Here is a 25,035-nt window from a genome sequence, read left to right as displayed (position 1 = left end):
TATTTGGAAATGGAATGTCTTAAATTCTTCCCCCCCAACCCCTAACTTCCTCGCTGCCTGAATAGAAGCAAGTTTATGTAGCTTCCTGTACTAGACTGATAACCATTTGTCCTTTGGTTTTCATCTCAAAAACAACAAAGTAAGTAATCATTAAGAAATTTCAAATAAGAGTTTGGAATAGGTGGTACCAAAGTCCAGGTACTTGGGGTTCCTATTTTGAGACTCTATATTTTAAAACATTAACTGGAGAAAGAAGTGACTTTTGCAACAGTGAATGTAACATGAAAGTCAAACCTGGCTTCAGTAGGATAGGTAGGGTTGGATGTTGACCAGCAAGTCTCAAAGTGTATTAGGTCATGGGTTTTCAGGATTTAGATATTTACTGGAAGTGGTTCTTCTGTGACAAGGAATGGATAGCCACATTAAAGAATAATTATAATTGTCCAATATGTCCCTATTTCCTACCATTCTGTTGCTCTTGGGTCTGCTCACCTTTTCTGCCTGCAATTGGATTTTCTCAGCAGCACTGAGCTTTCTTGTAGGTGAGTCCTGTTGTAATGGATAATTTTGGGTCTTAACCTGGAGACCATCATTTTCATCTATGGATTTACTCAATCCATCTTCCTCTTAGTTATTGTGGAGGAACAGAGCCCCATATGCCAGATATTATCTGCGACCTAACGTTTTTAAACTTATCATCTTGACCCACAGTCCCAAACTTCATCCTGTGACATGTTGGCTTGTTCTCATCCAACTCTTTGACATCTTCTGCAGACTCTAAATCAATCACTTTACCAACCAGTTAGAGAATCTGAAATAATTGTTTGGAAAAGGTGTTGCCAAGGTCCAGGTGTTTGGGGCTTTTATTTTGGTTGTATTTTTTGACATAAATTCTCTACAGGGAGAAAGAAGTGATTTTTTGCCTCAGTGATTATGGCATGAAAATGAAACCTGTCTTTGGTAGAAGAATAGGGTTCGATGTTGACCAGCAAACTTCAGAGAGAGCTTAGTCAAGGGATTTTACTTCCTGAGCAGTGACACTTCTGTGACAAGAAATGGATAGCCATACTATGAGATAATGTCCAAATATGCTCCCCTTTCCTCCCATTCTCTTGTTCTTGGGTATGCTCACCCTATCTGCCTGCTGTTGGATCTTCTTTTCAGCAGCACTGAACTTTCTTCTAGGTGAGTCCCACTGCAATGGAAAATATTACATATTATCTCCAAGATTCTGGCTCTCAACGTGTGGTTCATTCAATCTGGCCTCCTACTTGTCACAGAAGAAGCAAGTCTTGGAAATTAGGAATTATCTCCTCTAAATTGCTTACACATTTGCCCCAATTCACAGTCTCAAACTTCACTGTTGACATTTTGGCATGTTTGCAGCAATTTCTTTGACTTCTCCAAACACTTGTAAAGAACACCGGAGTTATTTTAGTTTGAAAACTTACTATTTTGACTCCCCTTTTCTAACTTCCTCACTGACACAGTAGGGGCAAGGGCAGGTAGCTTCCTAAAATTCACTCCCACCCATTCATCCTTTGGTTTTCAATTCTAAAACAACTAAATTACTAACCAGTAAAACAATCTCTTCAAATAAGATTTTTAAAGATAATGTCAAATTTCATATGTTTTGGGGCTCTTATTTTCACATTGAATATTTTAAAACATCCTCCTTCATGGAGAAAGAAGTGATTTTTGTCTTATTGCATTTATTTCATTGAGTGACTCTCATGAGTTACATGAAAGTTAAACCTGTCTTTGGTAGGAGGATAGGTAAGAGGCTGGATGCTCACCAGCAATGCTAGGAGTGAATTTGGTTATAGGATTTTAATCTTTACTTATGGGTGAGTGATACCTGTGTGACAAAGTGTGGCTGGCCAGATAACAGGATGATTATGCAAATATTGCCCTTTCATACAGTTCCATTGCTCTTTGGTCTGCTCACCTTTTCTGCTTGCTGTTGCACCATCTCAGCAGCACCGAGTCTTCTTATAGGTGAATCCCTCTGCAAGGCAAAATATGGCATCTAAGTCTGGAGACCCTGATTCTTATACTAGTTATTCACTCACTTTGTCCTCATACTCCTTATTGAAGAATAAATCTCTAAGTATCAGGAACTACCTGTTCCCTAAATGCTTATACTGAATGTCCTAAACCACAGTTCCATACTTTATCCTGTGAATTTTTTACTTATTCCTATACATCTTTTTGTCTCTTTGACCTCTTGCTAAAACTGGAGTGAGATTAGTTGGACAACTTACTGTTTTGACTTCCTTACTCACGTATTGGAGCAAGGGTTGTTAGCTTCTTACCATCTTTAAAACATTCAATCATCCCATTAGCCAAATTCAGGTAGGATGAAAGAATGCTGCTTCCTTGGTCCTGAAATCTATCATTTTAAAAGTGCATCCTACTAGGAGAACAAAGTGACCTTTGCTTCAGTGAGTGTGAAAAAGGATGGGTAGCTAATTTACAGAAGGACTTTCTAGACGTCCTGGTCTTCCCCAACACTTGGTGCTTTTAGACCTGTCACTGTCATTATGCCCAAAGTTTGGTTGAGTAAGACTTTAGACATCTTTGTGTCAGCAGGAAGAAAACCTAGGCTTGGTTTTCTTTCTTCAGTAGGTTTGCAAATGCATACTTCTCCCATACACTTAAAGCGTCTATTGTCCTTCAATCTGCATTACTTTCTATCCATTGCAATGGCCAAGAACTTGGATTTGCAGAACCTATTTTTGTGGAACACTCAAAGCATTTGACCCTAAGAATTAGTGTGACCCTAAGAATTAGAAACTGGAGACTGCATGATGTCTAACTTCCTAATTCAAATGATTCTAGAGTGGGACTATTCCTAAAATGAAATTATTTGGTCATCTGTCAAGAGAAGTCTTTACTTTCTGGAAAAGAGAAGAATATGGATTCAGGGAAATAATTCAGACAAAAGCCAGGAATTCATGCTATGTACTTGAGAAGTCAGAAGATTGAGAAAAGCCGTTATGAAAGTGAAATGCCAAAAAGTAAAGTTATAAGAGGACAGAGACAATGGAAACCAAGGGAGAAATCATTGAGAAATCTTTTAGAGGTGCTCCTATGTTCTAAAGTGACCAGAAAGGTCAGAATTAATTTTCCTTCTATGAAGGAAGAGTGAGAGCTTCTCTGTAAAATCTGGCAACCTAATGACTGATTTCCCAACATTTACTTATTTGCAATGCTCACCTCATTTTCCTTCACCTGCATCTCCTTCTCAGTAGACTCAAGTTTGTTTGCAGCTGACTCCAATTGCTTTGTACATTGTCTCAGGGCTTTTCGGAGAATTTCATTCTCTTCCTCTAGCTTACCAATTTGATTCCCCTCCTACTCCCATATTGATTAAATAAGATAAAATATGAAAAATACAATGCAATTATTTAAGTACTATATAACAGAAACCTGCTACTAGCATTGTTATTTAAGGAGAACATACCTGCAAAGCACATACCTGCTTCCTTTTTCTAAAATTCCACCCTTCCTCCTGTGATATCTTGGCCCTTCTTAATTTCATTCACTTCCTTTTAATTCCTCTAAAAAAACTCTTCTCTTATAAAGAAAACTGGGTCAAATTTAGTTGGTAAACAAATGATCTTGCTTTTCCATTTCCTCTCTTTCTTACCCACTGAAAATTAGGTAACCTATCTGCCTTCCATTCTAACCCATTTTTTCTTTATTTTCCATATTCTAAAACAACCAAGAACTAATCAAAAATGGGTAGGAAAAGCCATATTTGGGGGCTGTTTTGGGGAATGACAGTAAATCAGTCAATCGATCAATATTAAAGTCTTCTCTACTTTAAGACATTAGCTGTGTGTCTTTGAGTCAGTAAATATGATATAATAGTGAAACTTGGCATTGACAGGTGGGTAGGTAATGCTAGCTACTTACTTGCAAGCCTAGGAGTGAGCTTGATCATAGGATTCTAGGCTTTAGCTATTTACTGGGGAGTAATGCCACTGTGACAAAGGCTGGGTGGATTAGATGACAGAGTGATTGCCCAGAGCTATCTTCCTTCCATATTATTCTGGTGTTCTTGTGTCTACTCACGTTTTCTGCCTGTTGTTGGCTCTTCTCAGCAGCACTGAGCTTTCTTATAGGTGAACACCACTGCAATAGATAATATTCTATCTTATCCTTGAGAGTTTGCTTCTCATCCTTGGATTTACTCAATCTTTCATCTTTCCACTCATCATTTAAGAGCAAAGCCAAAGAAATCAGGAATTACTTGCCTCCTAAATTGCTCACATTTACTGCCTACTGCCATAGTCTGCCACTTCACCATATGACATTTTGGCCTTTTCTCATTAATATCTTTGATCTCTTCTAAGAACATTGGAGTGAATTTGGATGGAAAATTTACTATATAGCTTTCCATCTCTAACTTCTTCTTCATTCATAGTGTAGGTAGCCTCCTACATTCCACTCCCACATATACCCTTGAGTTTACAAGATTCCAACAACAAAGCCACCAACAGGTAGACAATATCACTCTATTTTTTAAAAAAGTACTTATTTTTTATATTAAAGTTTCCATGGATCTCTTTGCCTTCCTCTTCTCCAAGTACTAACAAAGGCATCATTTGACGAAATAAGATGGATATATAAAACTATGTCTCTCGTTTCTGTTCATTACTTTTTTCTCTGGAGGTGGACACTCTGAAGTCATTCTTCAGAAGTATATGCTCTCTTGGTTCTGTTTATTTCACTCTTCATTATTTTATGTACATTATTCCATCTTAAAAAATTAACCTTTTTATAATTTCTCATGGCATAGTAGTATTCCATCACAATGATATGCCACAAATTGTTTAGTCATTCCTCAACTGACAGGCATCCCTTCAATTTCCAGTTCTTTGATACCACAAAGAGAGCTGCTAGAAATATTTTAGAATATATAGGTTCTTTTCCTTTCTCTCCGATCACCTTAGGAAATAAACTTAATAGTGTTATTGCTGGTTCGTATATGCAGTTTTATAACTATTTGTGTATAATTCAAGATTACTCTCCAAGATCACGGAATCATTTCACAGTTCCACCAACTTATTAGCATCCTCAATTTTCCATAACCCCTGCAACATTTTGTCCTTTTATCATTTTAGCCAATTTGGTAGATATAAAATGTTTAATAGTTGTTTTAATTTTTATAATCAATAATGATTTAGAGCATCAAAAAAAAACCTTACCTTCTGTCTTAGAACCAATACAGTGGTAAGGGCTAGGCAATGGGGGTCAAGTGACTTGCCCAGGGCCACACAGCTAGGAAGTGTCTGAGGCTAGATTTGAACCCAGGACCTTCTGTCTCTGGGCTTGGCTCTCAGTCCACTGAGCCACCTAGCTGTCCCTTAGAGCATTTCCCCATGTAGTTATATATAACTTTAACTTAATGTTTTGACTTCTTTTTTGTAACTTCTTCACTCACTGAGTAGAAAGAAAATTAGTTTTCTGCCATCTACTCTCAGCCATTTGTCCTTTGATTTTTAGCTCTAAAAATACTATGCAACCAGCGACTTAGGCAATATGAAATAAGAATTTGTAAAAGGTAATGCAAAGGTCTAGGTAGTTTGAGGTTCCTCTTTTGTGGCCCAGTGGTTTAAAACACTTTCACTACAAGGAGGAAGAAGTGATCATTGCTTCAGAGAGTGTGCTAAGAAAGTGAAAGCTTGCTTTTGTATGAGAGTAGGTAGAGATGATGCTGACCAAAAGCCTAGGGGTGACATTGGTCATAGGATTTTAGGCTTTAATTGCTTACTAGGGAATATTTCTGTGATAAAAAATGGGTAGCCACATTATAAAATATTTGTCTAGATCTGTTCTCCTTCCCCACTGTTTTGTTGGTTTTGAGTCTGCTCACTTTTTCTTTCTCCTGTTGGATCTTCTCAGCAGTACTGAGTTTTCTTGTAGGTGAGTCACACTGTAATGGATAATATTGCATGTTATACTGAAGACCCTTGGTTGTCATTGTGTGGTTCACTCATTCTTTCCTATTCTTTCTCATCTTCATGGAAGAAGAAAGCCCCAGAAATCAGGAATTACTTGCCCCCAAACTTCTCACACTTAAACCCATGAACCTAAGTTTCAGAGTTTCCTGTGTGCCATTTTGGAATGTTCTCATCAATTTTTTTGACCTCTTCTACAAATTCTTGCAAAGTACATTGGAGTTTGTTTATTTGGAAAACATAGTGTTTTCACTCCCTTTTTTTCCTAGCTTTCTTACCTAGACAGTAGGGGCAAAGGCAAGATCGTTTCCTTCTCCTGCACTTCCACACATTTTTTCTTTGGTTTTCAGCTCCAAAACAATCAAGCAATCAACTATTAGTTAATCTCAAAGAAGACACTGGAATAGGTGGTGCCATGATATAAGTTCCAGAAACTCTTATTTTCAGTAGATTTAAAAACATTCTCCCTTACTTGAGAAAGAAGTGACTTTTCTCTCATTGAGCTTAACATGAACATGAATCCTGGCTTTGATAGGAGGATAGTTAGAGTGGGATGGTGACCAGCAAGGGTAGGAGTGTCATTAGTCATAGGATTTTAGTCTTTCATTAACTTATGGGTGAGTGATACCTTTTTGAAACAGAATGGTTGACCAGGTGATTGTCTAGAACTGAACCCTCTTTCCACCACTCTGGTACTCTTGAGTTTGCTTACCCTTTCTGCCTGCTGTTGCATCATCTCAGCAGCACTGAATTTTGTGGGTGAATCCTTCTGCAATGAATAATATTGAAAGGATGGCATCTAATTTCCTATAAGTGGCTCTAAGGTGAGAATAATTCTAAAATGTAATTATTTGGTCTTTTGTCAAGAGAAATCTTTGCCTTATGCATAAGTGAAGGAATACAGGTTTTGGGGAAATGAAATCACCCCAAAGCTTGGAATTCATGCTAAGAGCTTGGGGAAGTGAGAAGTCTGAGAAATGCCAATGTGAAAGTAAAATTCTAAAAAGACAGAGTTTTAAGAGAGCAGAGACACAGAAAACAGAAGGAGTAGTCATTGAGAAATCTTCTGGAGTTGTCGTTGAGAAATCTTTTGGTGCTCTTGTGCTCTACAATGACTAGAAATGCCAGAATTCATTTTCCTTCTAAAATGGAGAAGGCAGAGCATCTCTGCAATTCCTGGCATTTGATGATTTCCCAACATTTAATTATTTGCTATGCTCACCTTATTTTCCTTCATGTCCCTCCCCTTCTCAGTATTTTCAAGCTCATTTGTAGCTGACTCCAATTGCTTTGTACATTGTCTCAGGGCCTTCCTCAGCATCTTGTTCTCCTCCTCTAGCTCACCTACCATTTGATCCTTTTCCTATTCCCGAATTAAATGAGAGAAAATATGAAACATAATGCAAGCCTTAAAGCACTCAATAAAAGTAACCTCTTGCTGATAACACTATTTATGAGAAAAGCTCATTGTTTCTGTATCTTTTTCTACAATTCCATCTTTCCTCCTTTGATATCTTGGCCTTTTCTCTATTGTCATTCACTGCTGCTTTATGATTCCTTTGAAAATCTCTTTGGCAAAACAACAACAACAAATAAACAAAAAAAACCCTAGGGTAAATTTAGTTGGGAAATCAACCACTTTGGTTTTCTATTTCCTCTCTTTCTCACCTATTGAAAATTAGGGCAAATAACCATCTGCCCTCTAATCTAACTAATTTTCCTTCTGTTCTCCATGTACTAAAAGCACCAGGAACTAATAAAATGTGGTCTGATATAAATAAAATTTATGTAAAAAAGGCCATGTTTGGGAGCTAGTTTAGGGAACTCCACCAAATCACTAAATCAATCAATATTAAAGTCATCTTCAAATGAAGAAAGAAGCTATGAGTCCTTGAGTGAGTCAATGGGATATAAAAATGAAACCTTGCATTGACAGGTGGGTTGGTAGGGTCAGATGTTTGCCAGCAAGCCTAGGAGTGAGCTTGGTCATAGGATTTTAGGCTTTAGTTATTTACTAGGAGTGATACTTCTGTGACAAATGATATATGGCTTAAATGACAGAATGATTGCCCAAAGCTTTCCTCCTTTCCCACTACTCTGGTGCTTTTGTGTCTACTTGCACTTTCTGCTGGCTGTTGAGTCTTCTCAGAAGCATTAAATTTTCTTGTAGATAATTTCTGCTGCAATGAGTAATATTGCATCTTATCCTTGAGACTCTATTTCTCATCCTCTGATTCACTTGATCTTTCTTCCTCCCACTCAGCATTAAAGACCAAAGCAAAAAACATCAGGCATTTCTTGCCCCCTCAAATGCTCAGACTTTTTGCCCCCAGTCACATTTTGAGGATTATCCATATGACATCTTATCCTGTTCTCATCAATACTTTTGACTTCTCCAATCTCTTGATAGGAATGTTGAGATGAGTGTAGTTATAAAGCTCAGCATTTTAATTTCCTTTTTGTAATGTTCTCACTCATTTAGTAGGAACAAAGTTAAGTAGTGTCTTGGTATTCACTCCTACCCAATTGTTCTTCGGTTTTCAACCCAGGAGGGTTCTTTGAGGTTCCTTGTTTATGGCTCTATATTTCAAACAGTCTCCACACATGAAGAAGAAGTGACCATTGTTTCAGAGTATGTGTCCAGAAATTGAAATCCTTTTGGTAAGAGGGAAATGAAGGGTTTGACGCTGACCAGCAAGACTAGAGGTGATCTTGATCATAGGCTTTTATTAATTACTGAGGACTAATACTTTTGTAACAAAGAATGGATAGTCATTGTGCAGATAATTGTCCAGATCAGTCCCCATTCCCCACAATTCTGGTCCTTTTGGATCTGCTTACCCTTTCTTCCTCTTGAATCTTCTCAGTAGCACTGAATATTCCTTGAGGTGAGTTCCACTTTAATGGATAATATTGCATAATTTGCTGGAAACTATGGCTCTCATTGTGTGGGTCACTCTGTTTTTACTCTTGCTCATCCTCATTGGTGAAAAAAACCTCAGAAATCAAGAATTACTGCCTCAAAAGTGTTCACTCCTAAGCCCTGAGTCATAGTTCCCAAATAAGACATTTTGGTATGTTTTCATCAATTTCTTTCTCTCCTAAAAACTCTGGCAAAAAATGTTGGAATTACTTTGTTTTGAAAATTTAGTTTTTTGATTCTATTTTTCTTCAATTTCAGTAGGGCCAAGAACAAGTATCCTCTTGCACTGCATTGGTTTTCACTCTAATAGAACCAAGCAACCAACCAGTTAGCCAGTCTCAGAGAAGAGCTCAAATAAGGTATAGGTCCTTTGAGGATATTATTTTCACATTGTATATTTTCAAACCCTCCCAATTCCTGGAGAGAGAAGTGACTTTTGCCTCATTAAATGTGACACAAAAGTGAAGCCTGGCTTTGGTAGGAGAATAGGTAAGGTTGGGTGGTGACAAACAAAGGTAGGAATGTGGTTAGTCAAAGGATTTTAGTGTTTTGTTATTTATGGGTGATAGCTCCTTGCAGTAGGATGGGTGACCAGATTACAGAGTGATTGTCTAAAACTCTTCCTTCTCCACTATTTTCATTCCTTGTGTCTGCTCACCTGAATCACAATGTGTCTTCCGACCAGATCGTAGCACCATCTACATGGCCTTCATGGTGAGGCAAATGCAGGAAAAATGCCTTGAGCAGAACCTGAGTCTCTACATTGTCTTCATAGACCTGACAAAGGCATTCGACACAGTGAACAGGGATGCATTGTGGGTAATCCTTAGCAAGCTTGGTTGCCCAGCAAAATTCTTTAAACTGATCCAGCTCTTTCATGTCGACATGACAAGGGAAGTCCTATCTGGTGGAGAGACTTCTGATCACTTCAACCTCTCCAATGGCATGAAACAAGGCTGTGTCCTCACTCTGGTACTCTTCAACCTATTTTTCACCCAAGTATTACAGCATGCTGTGATGGATCTAGACCTGGGTGTCTACATCAAATACCGACTGGATGGCTCACTATTCGACCTTTGCCGCCTGACTGCAAAAACAAAGACAACAGAGAGACTCATCCTGGAAGCTCTCTTTGTTTATGACTGTGCTCTCATGGCCCACCAAGAAAATCATCTCCAAACCATTGTGGACAGGTTCTCCACTGCAACAAAACTGTTTGGCCTGACTATCAGCCTCAGCAAAACAGAGGTGCTGTTCCAACCTGCACCAGGGAGGCCAACCAACCAGCCGTGCATTACAATCGACAGCACGCAGCTTTCCAACGTCAACACTTTCAAGTACCTGGGCAGCACCATCACCAACGAAGGGTCCCTAGACCACGAGATTAATGCTAGGATCCAAAAGGCCAGCCAGGCACTCTGGCGGCTGCGCTGCAAAATTCTCCAACACAGAGGTGTAAGCACTGCAACAAAGCTCAAAGTGTACAACGCAGTGGTCCTCAGCTTGTTCCTGTACAGTTGTGAGACATGGACACTGTACCAGAAGCACATGAAACAGCTGGAGCAATTCCACCAACGCTCCCTCCGGTCAATCATGAGGATCCGATGGCAGGACCGAATCACCAATCAGGAAGTCCTCGACAGAGCCAACTCCACCAGCATCGAAGTCATGGTCCTCAAAACTCAGCTACGATGGTCTGAACATGTCATCCGCATGGACCCACAGCGAATACCAAGACAGGTATTCTATGGTGAACTGTCAGCTGGACTCAGGAAACAAGGTCAACCAAAGAAAAGATTCAAGGATCAGCTAAAGTCAAACTTGAAGTGGGCTGGCATTACACCAAAGCAACTAGAACTTGCTGCCTCTGACAGAAGCAGCTGGCGAACCCACATTAACCAGGCCGCCACCACCTTTGAAGATGAGCGATGTCAACGTCTTGCCGCTGCGCGTGAACGCCGACACCAGGCCACAACCGCACCTCCCATAACAGCTGGCATCCCATGCCCCATATGCCACAAACTGCGCCTCAGTCTTTGGACTTCAAAGCCACATGAGGGTACATCAGTAGATGATAATGCATAAAGACAATTGTCATTCTCGGTCACCGAGATATGTCTGTTCTGTCTGTTCACCTTTTCTGCCTTCTGTCACATCATATATTCAGCAGCACTGAGCTTTCTTATAGGTGAATGCCTCTGCAATGGATAGTATTACATCCCATCCTTGAGTATGAGCTTCTTATCCTCAGATTCAATCAATCTATCGTCCTCTTACTCCATCATTGAAGACCTAAGTCCCAAACATCAGGAATTACCTACCACCTGAAATTCTTATATCTATCACCCTTATCCAATGGCTGAGAGTTCATCCTGTAACATCTTGATTTGTTCTCATTAATTTATTTGACATCTTCTACAAAGTCTTGCAAAGGACATCGGAATAATCTTTGTTGGAAAACAATGTTTTGACTTTTTTAAAAAATAAATTCCTCTTACTAAGTCAGAACAAAATTAGGTAGTTTTTGTTACCTACTCCTACTCATTTGTCTTTGACTTTTAGCTCTAAAGCAATCAATCAACCATCAATTTGCACAATGTGAAATAAGAGTTCATAAAAGGTGATGCTGTGGTCCAGGTGATTTGTGGCTACTCTTTTGTGAATAAGTATTTTCATACATTCTCCCAACATGGAGAAATGACTTTTATTTTAGAGAGTGTGTCAAGAAAGAAAAATTTTGATTTAGGAAGAGAGTAGTTAGGGTTGAATGTTGCCTAGCCAGCCTAGTAGTCACCTTGGTCATAGTATTTTTGGATTTTGTTACTACTGGAGAGTGATACTTCTGTGACAGAGTGGGCAGCTCATTGTAGAATAATTGTCCAGATCTGTCCTCCTTCCCCACTGTTTTGTTATTCTTAGTTCTGTTCATCTTTTCTTCTTCCTGTTGAATCTTTTCAGCAGCACTAAGTTTTCTTGTAGGTGAGTCACACTGTAATGGATAATGTTGCATGTTATGCTGGAGACTCTGCCTCTCATTGTGTGGCTCACTCAGCCTGTCCTTTTCCTCCTCATGGATGGTGAAAACCTCATAAATCAGAGGTTAACTGCCTAAACTTCTCACATTTAAACCTTGAGCAAGTCTGAGAGTTCCCCATGTAACATTTTGGCATATTCTCATCAATTCCTTTGACCTTTTCTACAAACTCTTTCAAGGGATGTTAGAGTTCACTTGTTTGGAAAACTCATTGTTTTGCCTCCCTTTTTTCCAACTTCCTTACTCATACTGTAGTCATAATGGCAGATAGTTTCTTGCACTGTCACCAATTTGTTTTTTGATTTTTAGCTCTGAAGAAACCAAGAAACCAATCAGTTAGTCATTGTTAAAGAAGAGTTAGAAAATAAGGTAACAGTGTTATTGCTTCATGGTTTTATTTTCATTTTTTACTTTTACATATGTATATCTATCCCTCTTACATTGTAGGATGCTGGGGTGGCCTGTGAGATCTGGAAAATTCACATAAAAACTTTTGGCCCATTTTTTGTTCCAGAGAAGAAGTCTTCCTTTTTTCTTTTTCTTTAATGGAATGTTTATAGTACCACATATGCATTTATGAGATGAGATCCTAAATATTTAAAATATATCTACATATCTAGGCTTGGTGTATCATCTGCTGGCTTTTATGTTCTTTTCATAAACTTTAATTTTTAATTATTTTAATTTTAAGAAAGTAATTTTATATACCACCTCTGGTAGTAAAAGATAAAATATGTTGATATTGTATAACATTATATATATTTTATCATGAATTTATGAGTTTCTAAACTTCTTCTGTCATCGAATGGACTTAGCATATTTGTGACTTCAGCAAAAATCCATAACATTCCCATGTAATTTTGTATGCTAGAAAGTTTTGAAACCAGGATAAAGTCAGGATGTAACATCATACTCTCTTTCTGGGGAAAGAAGTGACCTTTGCCTTGTTGATTTTGACATGAAAGGTAATCCTCATTTTGGTAGAAGCATAGGTATTTTGCTAGATCATGACCATCAAAGATACGAGTGAAGTTGGTCAGAAGATTTTAGTCTTTAGTTATTTATGGACAAGTGATAGGCCTTTGAATTAGGATGGGTGACCAGATTACAGATCGATCAGATTCTTCTGTCCCCCTTTTACACAACTCTGATACTTTTCAGTCTGCTCACCTTTCCAGTCTGCTGTTGCATCATCTTCATAGCAGCACTGAGCTTTCTTGTAGACAATGGATGATATTGCATCTTTTCCTTGAGACTCTATTTTTCATCCACAGATTCAATCAATATTTCCTTATCCTACTTATCATTGAAGAACTAAGTTCCAGTCATCAGGAATGCCCTGGCACCTAAAATGCTTACATCCGTCACCCCGACTAAAAGTCTGATAATTCAGTCTGTGACATCTTGGTTTATTCTAATTAACCACTTTGACATCTATAAGTCTTGAAAAGGCATTGGAATAGGCTTATTTGGAAAACAATGTTTTGACTTCCACTTTGTAATTTCCTCACTCACTAAGCAGGAACAAAATGAGGTAGATTTCTGATATCTACTCCTACCTAGTTGTCCTTTGGTTTTCAATAGTCAAGCAACTAGCTAGTTAGGCAATCTGAAGTAAAAATTTGTAAAAGGTGGTACAATTTTCCCAGGTGGCATCAGGGTCTTCTTTTGTGGTTTAACATTTTAAAATTCTCTCCCCACTTAGAGAAAAAAATGACATTTTACAGAGAGTGTGCCAAGAAATTAAAATCTTTCTTTTGAAAGAATATAGGTAGGGTTTGAAGGATTACCAGCAAGCCTAGGTATGAGCTTGGTTTTAGGATTTAGGCTTTGGTTACTTATTTGTAGTGATACTTCTGTGACAAAGAATGGATAGCCACATAATAGAATAATTGTCCATATCTGTCCTTTCCCCCTGCCATTCTGGTCCTCTGGAATCTACTCACCTTTTCTTCCTCCAGTTGGATCATCTTAGCAGCACTGAATTTTCTTGTAGTTGAGTCCCACTGTAACAGATAATATTGCATATTATGCTGTAAACTCTGGCTCTCATTGTGTGGTTCATGCAGTCTTCTTCTTGTTCATGTCTTTGGGATTACCTTCCCCTAAAGTGCTCACACCTATACCCTGTGCCACAGTTCTAGGCTTTCCTACATGACACTTTGGTATGTTCTCATCAATTTTTGATCTCTTCTACAAACTCTTGCAAAGAAATTGGTGTTACTTCATAAAACTTGGTGTTTTGACTCCTTTTTTAAAAACAATTTCCTCACTCACACAGTAGGGACAATGGCAGGTAACCTTTGTCCTGAACTCCTACCCATTTGGTATTTGATTATCATCTCTAAAACAATCAAGCAACAAAACTGTAAGCCAGTTTCAAAGAAGAGCTTGGATTAGGTGGTGACACAGTGTTGGTGCTTTATGGGTCTTCTTATCAAGATATCTACTGTAAATCACTCATTTCTTTTCTGGAGAAAAAAGTAATCTTTTTCTCACTTACTGTGATATGTAAGTGATCCTTGACTTTGTTAGGAGAAAAGGTAGGGATGGATGGTGACCAGCCAGGAAGTCTAGGAGTGATGTTGCTCACAGAATTTTGGTCGTTAGTTATTTATGGGTGAATGATAACACTGTGATGAAGGATGGCTGACTATAAGAGAGAGTGAGTTTTCAGAGTTGACACGTTGTCCCAACATTCTGGTTCTTGAGCCTGTTCAACTTTTTTGCCTGCTTTTGTATCATTTTTTCAGCAGCCCTGAACATTCTTGAAGATGAATTCTTCTGCAATGCATAGAATTGTTTTTTATCCCAGAGATGTTTATTTTTATACTGGGTCCAGTTCACTCTCTCTGACCCTCTCAAAGTCATTATTGAAGAACTAAGCCCACACATCATAAATTACATGTTCCCTAAAATCATTATACCTAATGCCCTGAACTGTAGTCCTGAAATTTGTCCTATGCTTTCTTGATCTGTTCTCATATATTCCTTTGATCTCTTATACAACTTCTTACAAAGGAAGTTAAAGTGAGGTTGGTTGGAAAACTTACTGTTTTGACTTTCTTTTCACTTATTTCCTCACTCACATAGTAGGAGCAAGAGTAGGTAGCTGCCTGCAAACTCTAAAACTATCAATCATCTAGTTTAGCCAAATTCAGGTAGAAGGTAGGGAATATTGCTCTTGTGATCCAGGTGGTTTAGAATTTCTAGTATATGTTTAGTTGTTTTAAACCTCCAGTATTAGAATCACCACTGAGTTTTGGTTCTAAGGCAGAAAATCATAAGGGCTTGTAATTAAGTGACTTGGCAACTCCACACTTAGCTCTCTATTCCCTGAGCCAGCTAGCTGTCCCTTGAAATCTATATCCTTAAAAATACCTCCCTCCAAGAAAACAAGTGACCTTTGCCTCAATGAGTGTGAAAAAGATCGACTAGCTAAATTAGAAAATGACTGTGTAGACCTGTCTTCTTTCTCCACAATTCTGGTGCTTTTGGGCTTGCCACTGTAATTTTATCCAGTTTCAATGAATATGCCATTAGCCACCTTTGTATCAGCAGGAAGGAAAGCTTACCATGCTTATGCTTGGACTGCTTTCTTCAGTAGGTCTGCACACATATACTTCTTCCACACATCTAGAGTATCAGTTGTCTCTCAATGGTGTATTACTTTCTATTCATTGCAAAGGCCAAGAATTTGAATTTGTAAAACCTACTGTTGTGGAAGCTCATGGAATTTGACTCTAGAAATTAGTACATTGAGAATCTCAAGACTAGATTATATCTAACTTCCTAATCCAAAAGACTTTTCCTAAAATGAAATTTTTGGTCTTCTGTGAAGAGAAATCTTTTCTTTCTGGAGAAAGGAAGGAATATAGATTCAGGGAGAAATGAAGGAGTCACCAAAAAGCCTAGAATTCATACTAAGAATTCAAGAAGTGGGAACACTGAGAAATGACAACATAAAGAGGAAAAATTTAAAAGACAGAGTTATAAGAGGATAGAAACACTGGAAACCAAAGGAGAAATCAGTTAGAAATCAGTTAGAAGTGCTCCTGTATAGAGACCAGAGACAGTATGATTCATTTTCCTTCTATTGTAGAGGAGTGAGATTTTCTCTGTGAAACCTGGTAACCTGATGAATGATTTTCCAGCATTTAATTCCTTGCTATGCTCACCTCTTTTTCCTTTTGCTCTCTCTTCTTCTCAGCAGCCTCAAGCTTGTTTGTAGCTGACTCCAACTGCTTCGTACATTGTCTTAGGGTTTCTCGGAGAATCTCATTTTCATCCTTTAGATTATCCACTTCATCTTCCTCCTAGTCCCACATTGATCAAATGATAGAAAATATGAAAATACAATGCAACACTTAGAGTGTTCTATTAAGGAAACCTAGCACTTTTACTAGTCGTGTTATTTATGAGAAAAGCATAGTTTCTGTTACATTTTACCACAATTCCATTCTTCCTCTTGTGATATCTTGGTCATTCTCTATTTTCATTAATTCCCTTGTAATTTCTCTAAAAATCTCCTCTTGGATAAAGAAAATTGGGGCAAATTTAGTTGGAAAACAAATGATTTTGGTTTTCTATTTTCGCTCTTCAGCATCCATTGAAAATTAGGGAAGGTCCTCCAATCTGTTGTACAATCTTAAATCATTTCTCCTTTATTTTCCATGTTCTAAAACAACTAGGAACCAATCAGTGTGGTCTGATGTAAATAAAATTTAGGTAGGAAAGGCCATGTTTGGTAGTTGATTTGGGGAATTTCACTAGATCTTTCAATGAATCGATATTCAAGTACTCTCTAACTGAAGAAAGAAGTTGTGAGTCTTTGAGTGTGTCAGTGGGTTGCATTGAAATGTGGGTAGCTAGGACTGAATTCTTGCCAGAAAGCCTAGGAGTGATTTTGGCCATAGAATTTTAGACTTTAGTTATTTACTGGGAGTGATACCTCTGTGACAAAGAATATGTAACTAAAATGACAGAATGATTTTCCAAAGCTATCTTCCTTGTCTTCTATTCTGGTGCTCTTGTGTCTACTTACACTTACTGCTTGCTGTGGAGTCATCTCAGAAGCACTGAATTTTCTTGTAGGTAAGTCCCTTTGCAATAGGTAATCTTGCATATTATCCTTGGGACTCTGTTTCTCATTCTCTGATTCACTCAATCTCTCTTTATTCTCCTCATCATTAAAGATCAATGCCACAGACATCAAGAATTTCCTGCCCCTTAAAATGCTCACAAACTGTTGCCCTTAGTCATAGTCTGACATTTTACTATATGATATCTTGCCCTATTTCTCATCAATCTCTTCTACAAACTACAAACAAACTGAGTTTGGTTGGAAAATACTGTTTTTTACTGTCATTTTTAGTAACTTCCTTTCTGATTGAGTAGAAACAATGTTAGGTAACTTTCTGGAATTCACTACTTCCAATTTTTCCTTCAATTTTCAGCTCTACAATAACAAATCAACCATCTAGTTAGGCAATCTGAAATAAGAGTATGTAAAAGATGATGCCGTGCTCTAGGTGGGTCAGGGTTCCTTGTTGGAGGCGCTATATTTTAAACCCTCCCTTCACATGAAGAAAGAAGTTATAATTGCTTCAGATAATATGCCAAGAAAGTAAAATATTGTTTTGGTAGGAGGTTGGGAGTACTGGATTCCCAGCAGGAAACCTAGAAATCTTTTTGGTCATAGGATTTTAGGCTTACATATCAGTAATAGTTACATATCAGGAAATGATACCTCTTTGAAATAGAATGTGTGATCAGATTATGGAGTTATTATATAGAACTATCCTCACCTTCTCTCTGATGCTCTTGGTTCTGCTCACTATTTTTGTCAGCTGTTGCATCATCTTCTCAGCATCACTGAGTTTTCTTGTAGGTGAATCCCTCTGTAATTTATCCTTGAGATTCTGTTTCTCAATCTCAGGTTCATTCAGTTTGTAATTGCCCAATTCATCATTAAAACATTCAGCCTCAGGTATTAGGAATTACATACCACCTAAATAGCTTACACCTATCACCCTGTCTGAAAGTCTGACAGTTCATGCTGCCACATATTGATCTGTTCTCATTAATCTCTGCCATCTTCTACAAAGTCTTATAAAGCCATTAGAATAAGCTTCATTGGAAAATTTAATGTTTTGACTTTCTTTCTGTAACTTCCTCATTCACTGAGTAGGAAAAAAGTTGGGTTGCCTTCTTTTATCCACTCCCACCCAGTATCCTTTGGTTTTCAGTTTTAAACTCATCAAGCACCCACCTAGTTAAGCAATCTGAAATAAGAATTTGGAAAAGGTAGTTCCATTTCCAGGTGGTTTGTGGCTTCTCTTTTGTGGCTCTAACTTTTATATCACCCTCCCAACAGCAAGAAAGATGTGATATATGTGTCCTCCTCATGGAAGAAGAAAGCCCCAGGCATATGGAATTACTTGCCCTCAAGCTGCTCATACCCAAAGCCCTGAGCTCCAGTTAAAGAGTGACATTTTGGCATGTTCTCATTGATGTCTTCTACAAACTCTTCCATAGGACGCTTGAATTAGTTTGGTTGATTCCCTTTTTTCTAACTTCCACTCTCACACAATGGCAATGGCAAGTAGCCTCTTACATTGTACCATCATCCACCCCCAGAGATTCTTAGTATTTCGGTTATAAAACAACCATGTAACAAACCATTTAGCCAATCTCAAAGAAGGGTTCAGAAAAGGTGGTGCCGTGGTACTGGGGATTTGAGGCTCTTATTTTCACATTGCATATTTCAAATATTTCCCCTTCCTAGAGAAAGAAGTGACCTTTGCCTCTGTGAGTGTGACAAATAAGTGAATTCTGGCTTTGCCCTGGGAGATAGGTAGTGTTGTATGGTGATCAGCAAGGCTACTAGTGCAACTGAACATAGGATTTTAGACTATACTTATTTATGGGCTGTTTTCACTTTGAAACAGGACAAGGGACAAGATTATAGTCTTCCCTTGCTATATCATGGTTCACTTATCGTGGCTTCACTATATCGAGTTTTTTTTAAAAATCTAATTCTGTATCACAGAATTTTTGCTATATCATGGGATTTTGCAGATGAATATTGTACTGTACACAATGAAAATGCATTACGCCACTACCACTTGCACATGTTTGTCAACATGAGATTGTACATGCATACTATTGGCTAATGGAATTAAAGGCAACCAACCACATCACTGTGTTCTGTGTCCTGGGTACTGATTGGCTCAGTGACTGTAGCATCAGTCTGTTTGCTCTCCTACACTGTGCTGTGAACTTTAGATTACTACACCCTACTTAGTCTAACAAAAACAGGAATGTCTACATTCATACTTATGGATTAAGTATTTAGGAGGATGGCTTATGACAGACATGTGTTAGCAAATGACAAATCAGAAACAACTGAAAGACCCCTGGGCTGTCCTAAGTCAAGCTTAAGCTACCATTGGTACATGTAAAATGCAGGAAAGTGATTTAAAAAGCATCTATATATTTCACATCACTTCCTCTCTCGGGGCTCTTTTGGCAGAGAGGTGGCTCTGGCTGGCAGCATGCTGAGCGTTTTGGCATCTTGGCATGATGGCAGCTATTGTCTGATTTGGTGGTGAGTTTTCCTTGATACTATACTGGGAAAAGCTGAGTAGCCTAGTTCAGGTGAGGCATCTTAAATGAGCTCTTTCAGAGTTTAGGCTGATTCCTTTCTCCTTTACCTTCCAGACACTATCCCCTTAGAAAGCCTCTAATCTTCTTCAAAGACCTCATGGCAGAAGTCTTTGAATTTCCCCTGGCACAGGCCATGCGGGAGAAATCCTATACCCTCCTTCTCTCTCTGCTCCTTAATTTCTTCCCACTATATTAATTAAAATCACCATAAATTTCCAACTGACTTGGATATTTTATCTGGGATTCTCTGGCGACCAAAATTAATTTAGATTTAAGTCACAACCCTAAAATTATCCTTACAGTCTCGCTAATCCACGAAAGGTGTGACCAGAACCCTCAAATTTCTGTGAAATCTCTTTTCTTTCTCTCTTTATTACTTCCTCAAGTCAGTTTTTTAAGTAGTTTCAAACATAGCTGCGAGATCAGGTGAGTATAAAGCATTTTTTCTCTTTTCTCCTTAATTTGAATTGAATACAGCTTTTTTTTTAAACCTAAAAGCAGCAGGACTGGGGAAGCTGTTTACACACGAATCCCCTTTCCCTTAGGGAACAATCAACCCAATTAGGCAACCCTCACTGACAATACTGCCTAGATTACTCTTAATTAGCACTGAGAGAAACCTGGAGGAAGTTTTGGCCTTGTCCTGCTCCCCACATGTCTTGTGAGACCCACTAGGAAACTAACTTATATATATATATATATATATATATATATATATATATATATATATATATATGTATGTATGTATTTCCATACAAATGTCAGAGAATGTAGTATTCATTTATATATATATATATATAATTGAATTGTTGAAGTTGAAGAATTAGGGACATTAAAGATTTCAGAATACCTCCCATTTCTTATGTTATTAGGTAATTTCATTTTTATACTCCTAAATACTGTGATGAGAAATGCTAACTTAAAAAAATTTGAAACTAAAATGCACAAAAATACACAAAAATCTGAAGCTAAAATGCAGGGAATCATGCAAAAATCTGAAGCTAAAATACAGAAAAACATGCAAAAGTCTGAAGCTAAAATATAGGAAAATCTAAAAAATTTGAAGCTAAAATATAGGAGAACATGCAAAATCAATTGGATAATTTAAAATGCTTCTTACAGGATCAATTGTCACATATTGACTCCACCAAAAACAGGTCTGAACCTGACAAACCTGTTTTTGAACCTCTAAATGAGGAAATTCCCTCCCCTGAAATGGAGATGGAAAACACCTTTCCTATAACTCAGCTAACAGACTTATTCTCTCATGGTCTGCAAATCTTGGCTGAACTTAATCCCCAAGACCCTTCTCCTGAAACCCAAACTTCTGAAATCCCAGTTTCTACTGTTCCTTCTCCTACCCAAAAACCAACCCCAGCCCCAAGGAAATGTCCTCCTAACCCAAAACCAATTCCAGCCCCAAGGAAATCTCGTCCTTCTAAAGAAACTCATTCTAGTCAAACTGACCCACGGGTACTAAATTCAACTAGAGGTCTTTTTCCTTTAAGAGAAGAACCTGAAATAGGACACAATGGGGATGTGGTGACTCTAAGGCACAATATACTGTTTACTCCCCAAGAAATGAATGAATTCACATGAAATGTTCACACATATGAACAAGATCCCTTTCTGGTAACGAAAAAGATAACAGACATATTTTTTCAGTATAATCCATCTTATAAAGACGTTGAAAACTTGCTACAGGTTTTTTAACTGAATGTGAGAAAAATAAAATAATTACTCATGTCAATAAAACCTGGGGGCACAATGTAGTACACTGGCCATCTCAGGATCCCGAATTGGACTATAACAACTCTGAGGATTATTTACAACTATACCATTGTAGGGAGGCCATCTTAACAGCCCTGAGAGAGTGTGCAGACTGTACAGATAAGTAGACAGAATTTGAAAGAATTAAGCAAAATGAGGAAGAGACACCTTCCAGATTCATGGACAGAATAATTGAGTTTGGGAGTCAATACCTGGATTTTGACCTTTCTAAAGAAAATTGCATAAGACAAATTAGAAGGCACTTTGTCAATAACTCTTGCAAAGTGATCAGGGATTATTTTAGAACACATTGCCCAAATTGGCTGCAGATGGACCTTGAAAAATTGTGAAAAATGGCTCTATCTGTTGCAAAGGGAAATGAAGAAAAGGAGGAAGAGAATAATGATCTCATGGAGGAAATTGGGAAACAACTGACATATTTAAAAGATAAGATTGCTAAACTGGAAAGAGGGCATGATACTCAACCAATGGTACTTGCCCTTCTCCAGGAATCTAATTATTGATCCATTACCTGCCAATTCTGTGAGAAGAAGGGCCACAGAATGATAGAGTGTAGAACTTTATTCAAGGAAATTAGAAGGGACAATAGGTAGTAGGACATCAGGGTCCAGAAAATCAAATGTTGTATCCTCTGATTCCTGTGCCCCAGCCCCCCCTGGACAACTTCATAGTGTATTTGGGAAGTTCCTTGGGCACCTCCTGAAGGGCACTCCCCTGAGGGATATTAGCACCCCGAGTATTTTTTGGATGAGCAACACTTAAGTTATATTGTTGTGGAGTCATTTGGTTTGAGATATCATTTTCCCAATATCTATTCCTATAATTATCATTCCTAAAGTTGTGGTTTCCATTATCATTATTATAATTATTTCTATAATTATCATTTCTGTAGTTGTTATTAAACTGCATATTCCTTCTGATTGTCTTGAGCCAGAACACTTGTCAGCTCTATCAGATCTACAACAGGCTATCCTGTCTGCCCCTGCTCTAGGCATCCCAGATTACAACAAGCCATTTACTTTGTATGTACATGAGCAAAGAGAGGTAGCTTCAGCTGTTTTAACTCAGACTTTGGGACCTTCTCAGTGCCCAATTGCTTATTATTCTGCCCAACTGGATCCAGTGGCATCAGGAGCACCATTATGTCTAAGAGGAGTAGCTGTTACAGCATTATTAGTAACAAAATCTGTTGATCTAGTATTGCGATGCCATTAACAATTATCTGCCCACATGAGGTAGAAGCATTGTTGCCAAGGCATAGAACACAGGCATTCTCAGATCAGCAAATTACAATTAAATAACCTTATTAAACAGCGAAAACATTACCTTGAAACACTTGTGAATCTTAAAAACTGCTCAGACTCTACCTTAGAAGATTTGATTAAGCTATTCCCTTGTTGTAACAAATGGAGGTACTTGATCAGGAATGTATTGGGAATTTTAACATTACTTCACCAATACTTAGCCATACTTTAGGGAAAGATAAAGTTGTAAACTCCTTACTGAACAATGAAAATCCCCCAACTCATACTTATAGTGAAGCAAAAACCCTAAACTAGTTGGTCTATTTTTAGATCTAATACAAAAGGGTACTAAGGACCTATAAAGGTTAAATTAATCACGAAAAAGTCAAGCAACTTACAAAGGGCAAGCTTAGCAAAGAGATGTGAAATACTCAGAAGATATAATCTACTCAGAGAAGGTGATAACAAAAGAAGATGTGAACTAAGAATGGACAGTCCTGGGGAAAATGTCTACTGTGATTGGTAGATGTGAAAATTTAGGGGAGGTGACATGAGAGAAATTTCTCTTTAAAAGGAGCTGGCCCTCTGAACTTGGGGGAGAGTTAGTTTTGGAGGAGCTGGCTCTCTGAACTTAGTTGGAGTTTGGAGTTAGTTGGAGGAGCTGGGTCCCTGAACTCAGTTCAAGAGTTGAGGATTTCAGTGAAGGACTGGAGTTTTGCTTTAGAATGATCTTGTGGTGAGTGATTAAAGACTGACTAGTCTCTCTTAAGACTCAGGCCTAGGCCATTTGGCCTAGGCCCTTCATACTATTTTCTCTTATTCTCTCTCTCTCCCTTTCCTTAATTCCTTCATTTGTATTAATTAAAATCTCCATAAAACCCAGCTGACTTGGGTATTTTCATATTTGGGAATTTTTCCCATGGTGACCACTTATTTTTTATTTAAATCAAGACACTAAAAATTATCTTTACAGTTTGGCTGAAACCTTTACAGTTTTGGCAATTCACAGTCTTAGAAACCATATTTTCGTGGTTACACACTATACAACCCTTAACCCTGCCACCTTGCTCCCAGATTTACCAACTTCAGGAGAACCATTACACAGTTGTGAAACACTAGTGTCCATGGCAGAAAAGCCTCGAGATAATCTCTTGGACACTCCCTTAGACAATCCAGATCTGGGCTTTTTAATTGATGGTTCCTCTTTTATGAGGGATGGCATATGCTACACTGGAGCTGCTGTAGTCTCAGAATTTGCCACTGAGTGGTCAGCTTCACTGCCCTCTAATATTAGCGCTCAAGGTGCAGAACTCATAGCTCCGAAACACTCCTGTATAATTGCCAAGGATAAAAAGGCAACAATTTATACAGATTCTAGAGATGCTTTTGGCATTTGTCACTCAGTCTGGATATTATGGCTCTAGAGAGGATTTTTTACTTCAGTTGGAAAATTATTAATGAAGTTCTTTCTGCTCTCCAGCTGCCTGAAGCCCTAGCTGTAGTTCATTGCTCTGCCCATACAGGTGGTACTGACCTTGTCTCTAGGGGAAATGATTGAGCAGATGCTGCTGCAAAGTTAGTGGCAATAGAAGGGCCTGAATTAATTTTGACATTAATAACCACTGATGACTTAAATTTATCACTTTCCTATAATGAAAAGGTAGTGGAAAAATGGAAGCAAAAATTCAAAGCAAAACAGATTAATGGAGTATGGATGTCATCTGAAGGAAAACCCCTGCTCCCTAGAAGTTTCTATCATCAAATTTGCCAAACTATTCATAAAAATGATCACTTTGGTACTCAGGGCATCATGGACTCTGTTAAGAGAGTATGGATAGCCCTGGTATAACTCCTATAGCCTCTAAAGTGTGTACAGCCTGCTCTACCTGTCAAGTATATAACCAACATGCCTTTTGTGGCAAAGTCTTTGGTGGTTGTCCTCTGGCTTACACACCTTTTGAGCACCTAAAGATAGATTTCATAACAATACCAAAGGCTGGACATTATAAATTTTTTCTAGTCAGAGTAGATCAACTGACCAGATGGCCAGAAGCATTTTCTGCAGCCCAAGCCACAGTGGCTTTTGTTGCTAAGGTGCTTTTAAAAGAGATTATTCCTCGCTTTGGCCTGCCAGCACATATTGATTCTAATAGAGGAAGTTATTTTACTGATTCTGTCCTAAATCAAATATATTCTTGCTTGGGGATAACTCCCAAATTTCATGTACCATATCATTCTCAGAGCTCAGGCCAAGTTGAAAGAATGAATAAAGAACTTAAAACTATGATTGGCAAATTATGCACTGAGACCCATTTAAAATGGCCTGAAATTCTCCCTCTGTCCCTATTTCATCTTAGAAGCAGGCCTAGAGGAGACCTACACATCTCACCATTTGAGATGCTTTTT

The 25,035-nt window shown here is 38.2% G+C and overlaps 1 protein-coding gene across 50 annotated transcripts in view; it reads right to left on the bottom strand.

The window, feature by feature from the left end:
• Positions 1–25,035, bottom strand: part of PMFBP1 (polyamine modulated factor 1 binding protein 1) — a 484,787-nt gene that overhangs the window by 75,184 nt on the left and 384,568 nt on the right. For 41 of the 50 annotated variants that reach the window (XM_056823979.1, XM_056823945.1, XM_056824098.1 and 38 more), the window contains 9 exons: positions 16,105–16,242; positions 13,873–13,932; positions 7,192–7,332; positions 6,682–6,738; positions 5,885–5,944; positions 4,081–4,140; positions 3,220–3,357; positions 1,949–2,008; positions 1,133–1,195 (listed from right to left, as the gene is read on the bottom strand). In XM_056823979.1, coding sequence (XP_056679957.1) covers positions 1,133–1,195; positions 1,949–2,008; positions 3,220–3,357; positions 4,081–4,140; positions 5,885–5,944; positions 6,682–6,738; positions 7,192–7,332; positions 13,873–13,932; positions 16,105–16,242 — 777 coding nt within the window. The remainder of the gene's footprint in view (positions 1–1,132; positions 1,196–1,948; positions 2,009–3,219; positions 3,358–4,080; positions 4,141–5,884; positions 5,945–6,681; positions 6,739–7,191; positions 7,333–13,872; positions 13,933–16,104; positions 16,243–25,035) is intronic. The other 9 variants (XM_056824014.1, XM_056824141.1, XM_056824150.1 and 6 more) reach the window with 9 other exon arrangements.

This window comes from Monodelphis domestica, chromosome 1 (genome assembly GCF_027887165.1).
Source record: "Monodelphis domestica isolate mMonDom1 chromosome 1, mMonDom1.pri, whole genome shotgun sequence".
Taxonomy (NCBI): domain Eukaryota; kingdom Metazoa; phylum Chordata; class Mammalia; order Didelphimorphia; family Didelphidae; genus Monodelphis; species Monodelphis domestica.
The sequence above is the reverse complement of the archived record's forward strand: the minus strand, read 5'-3'. Positions and strand labels throughout refer to the sequence as shown.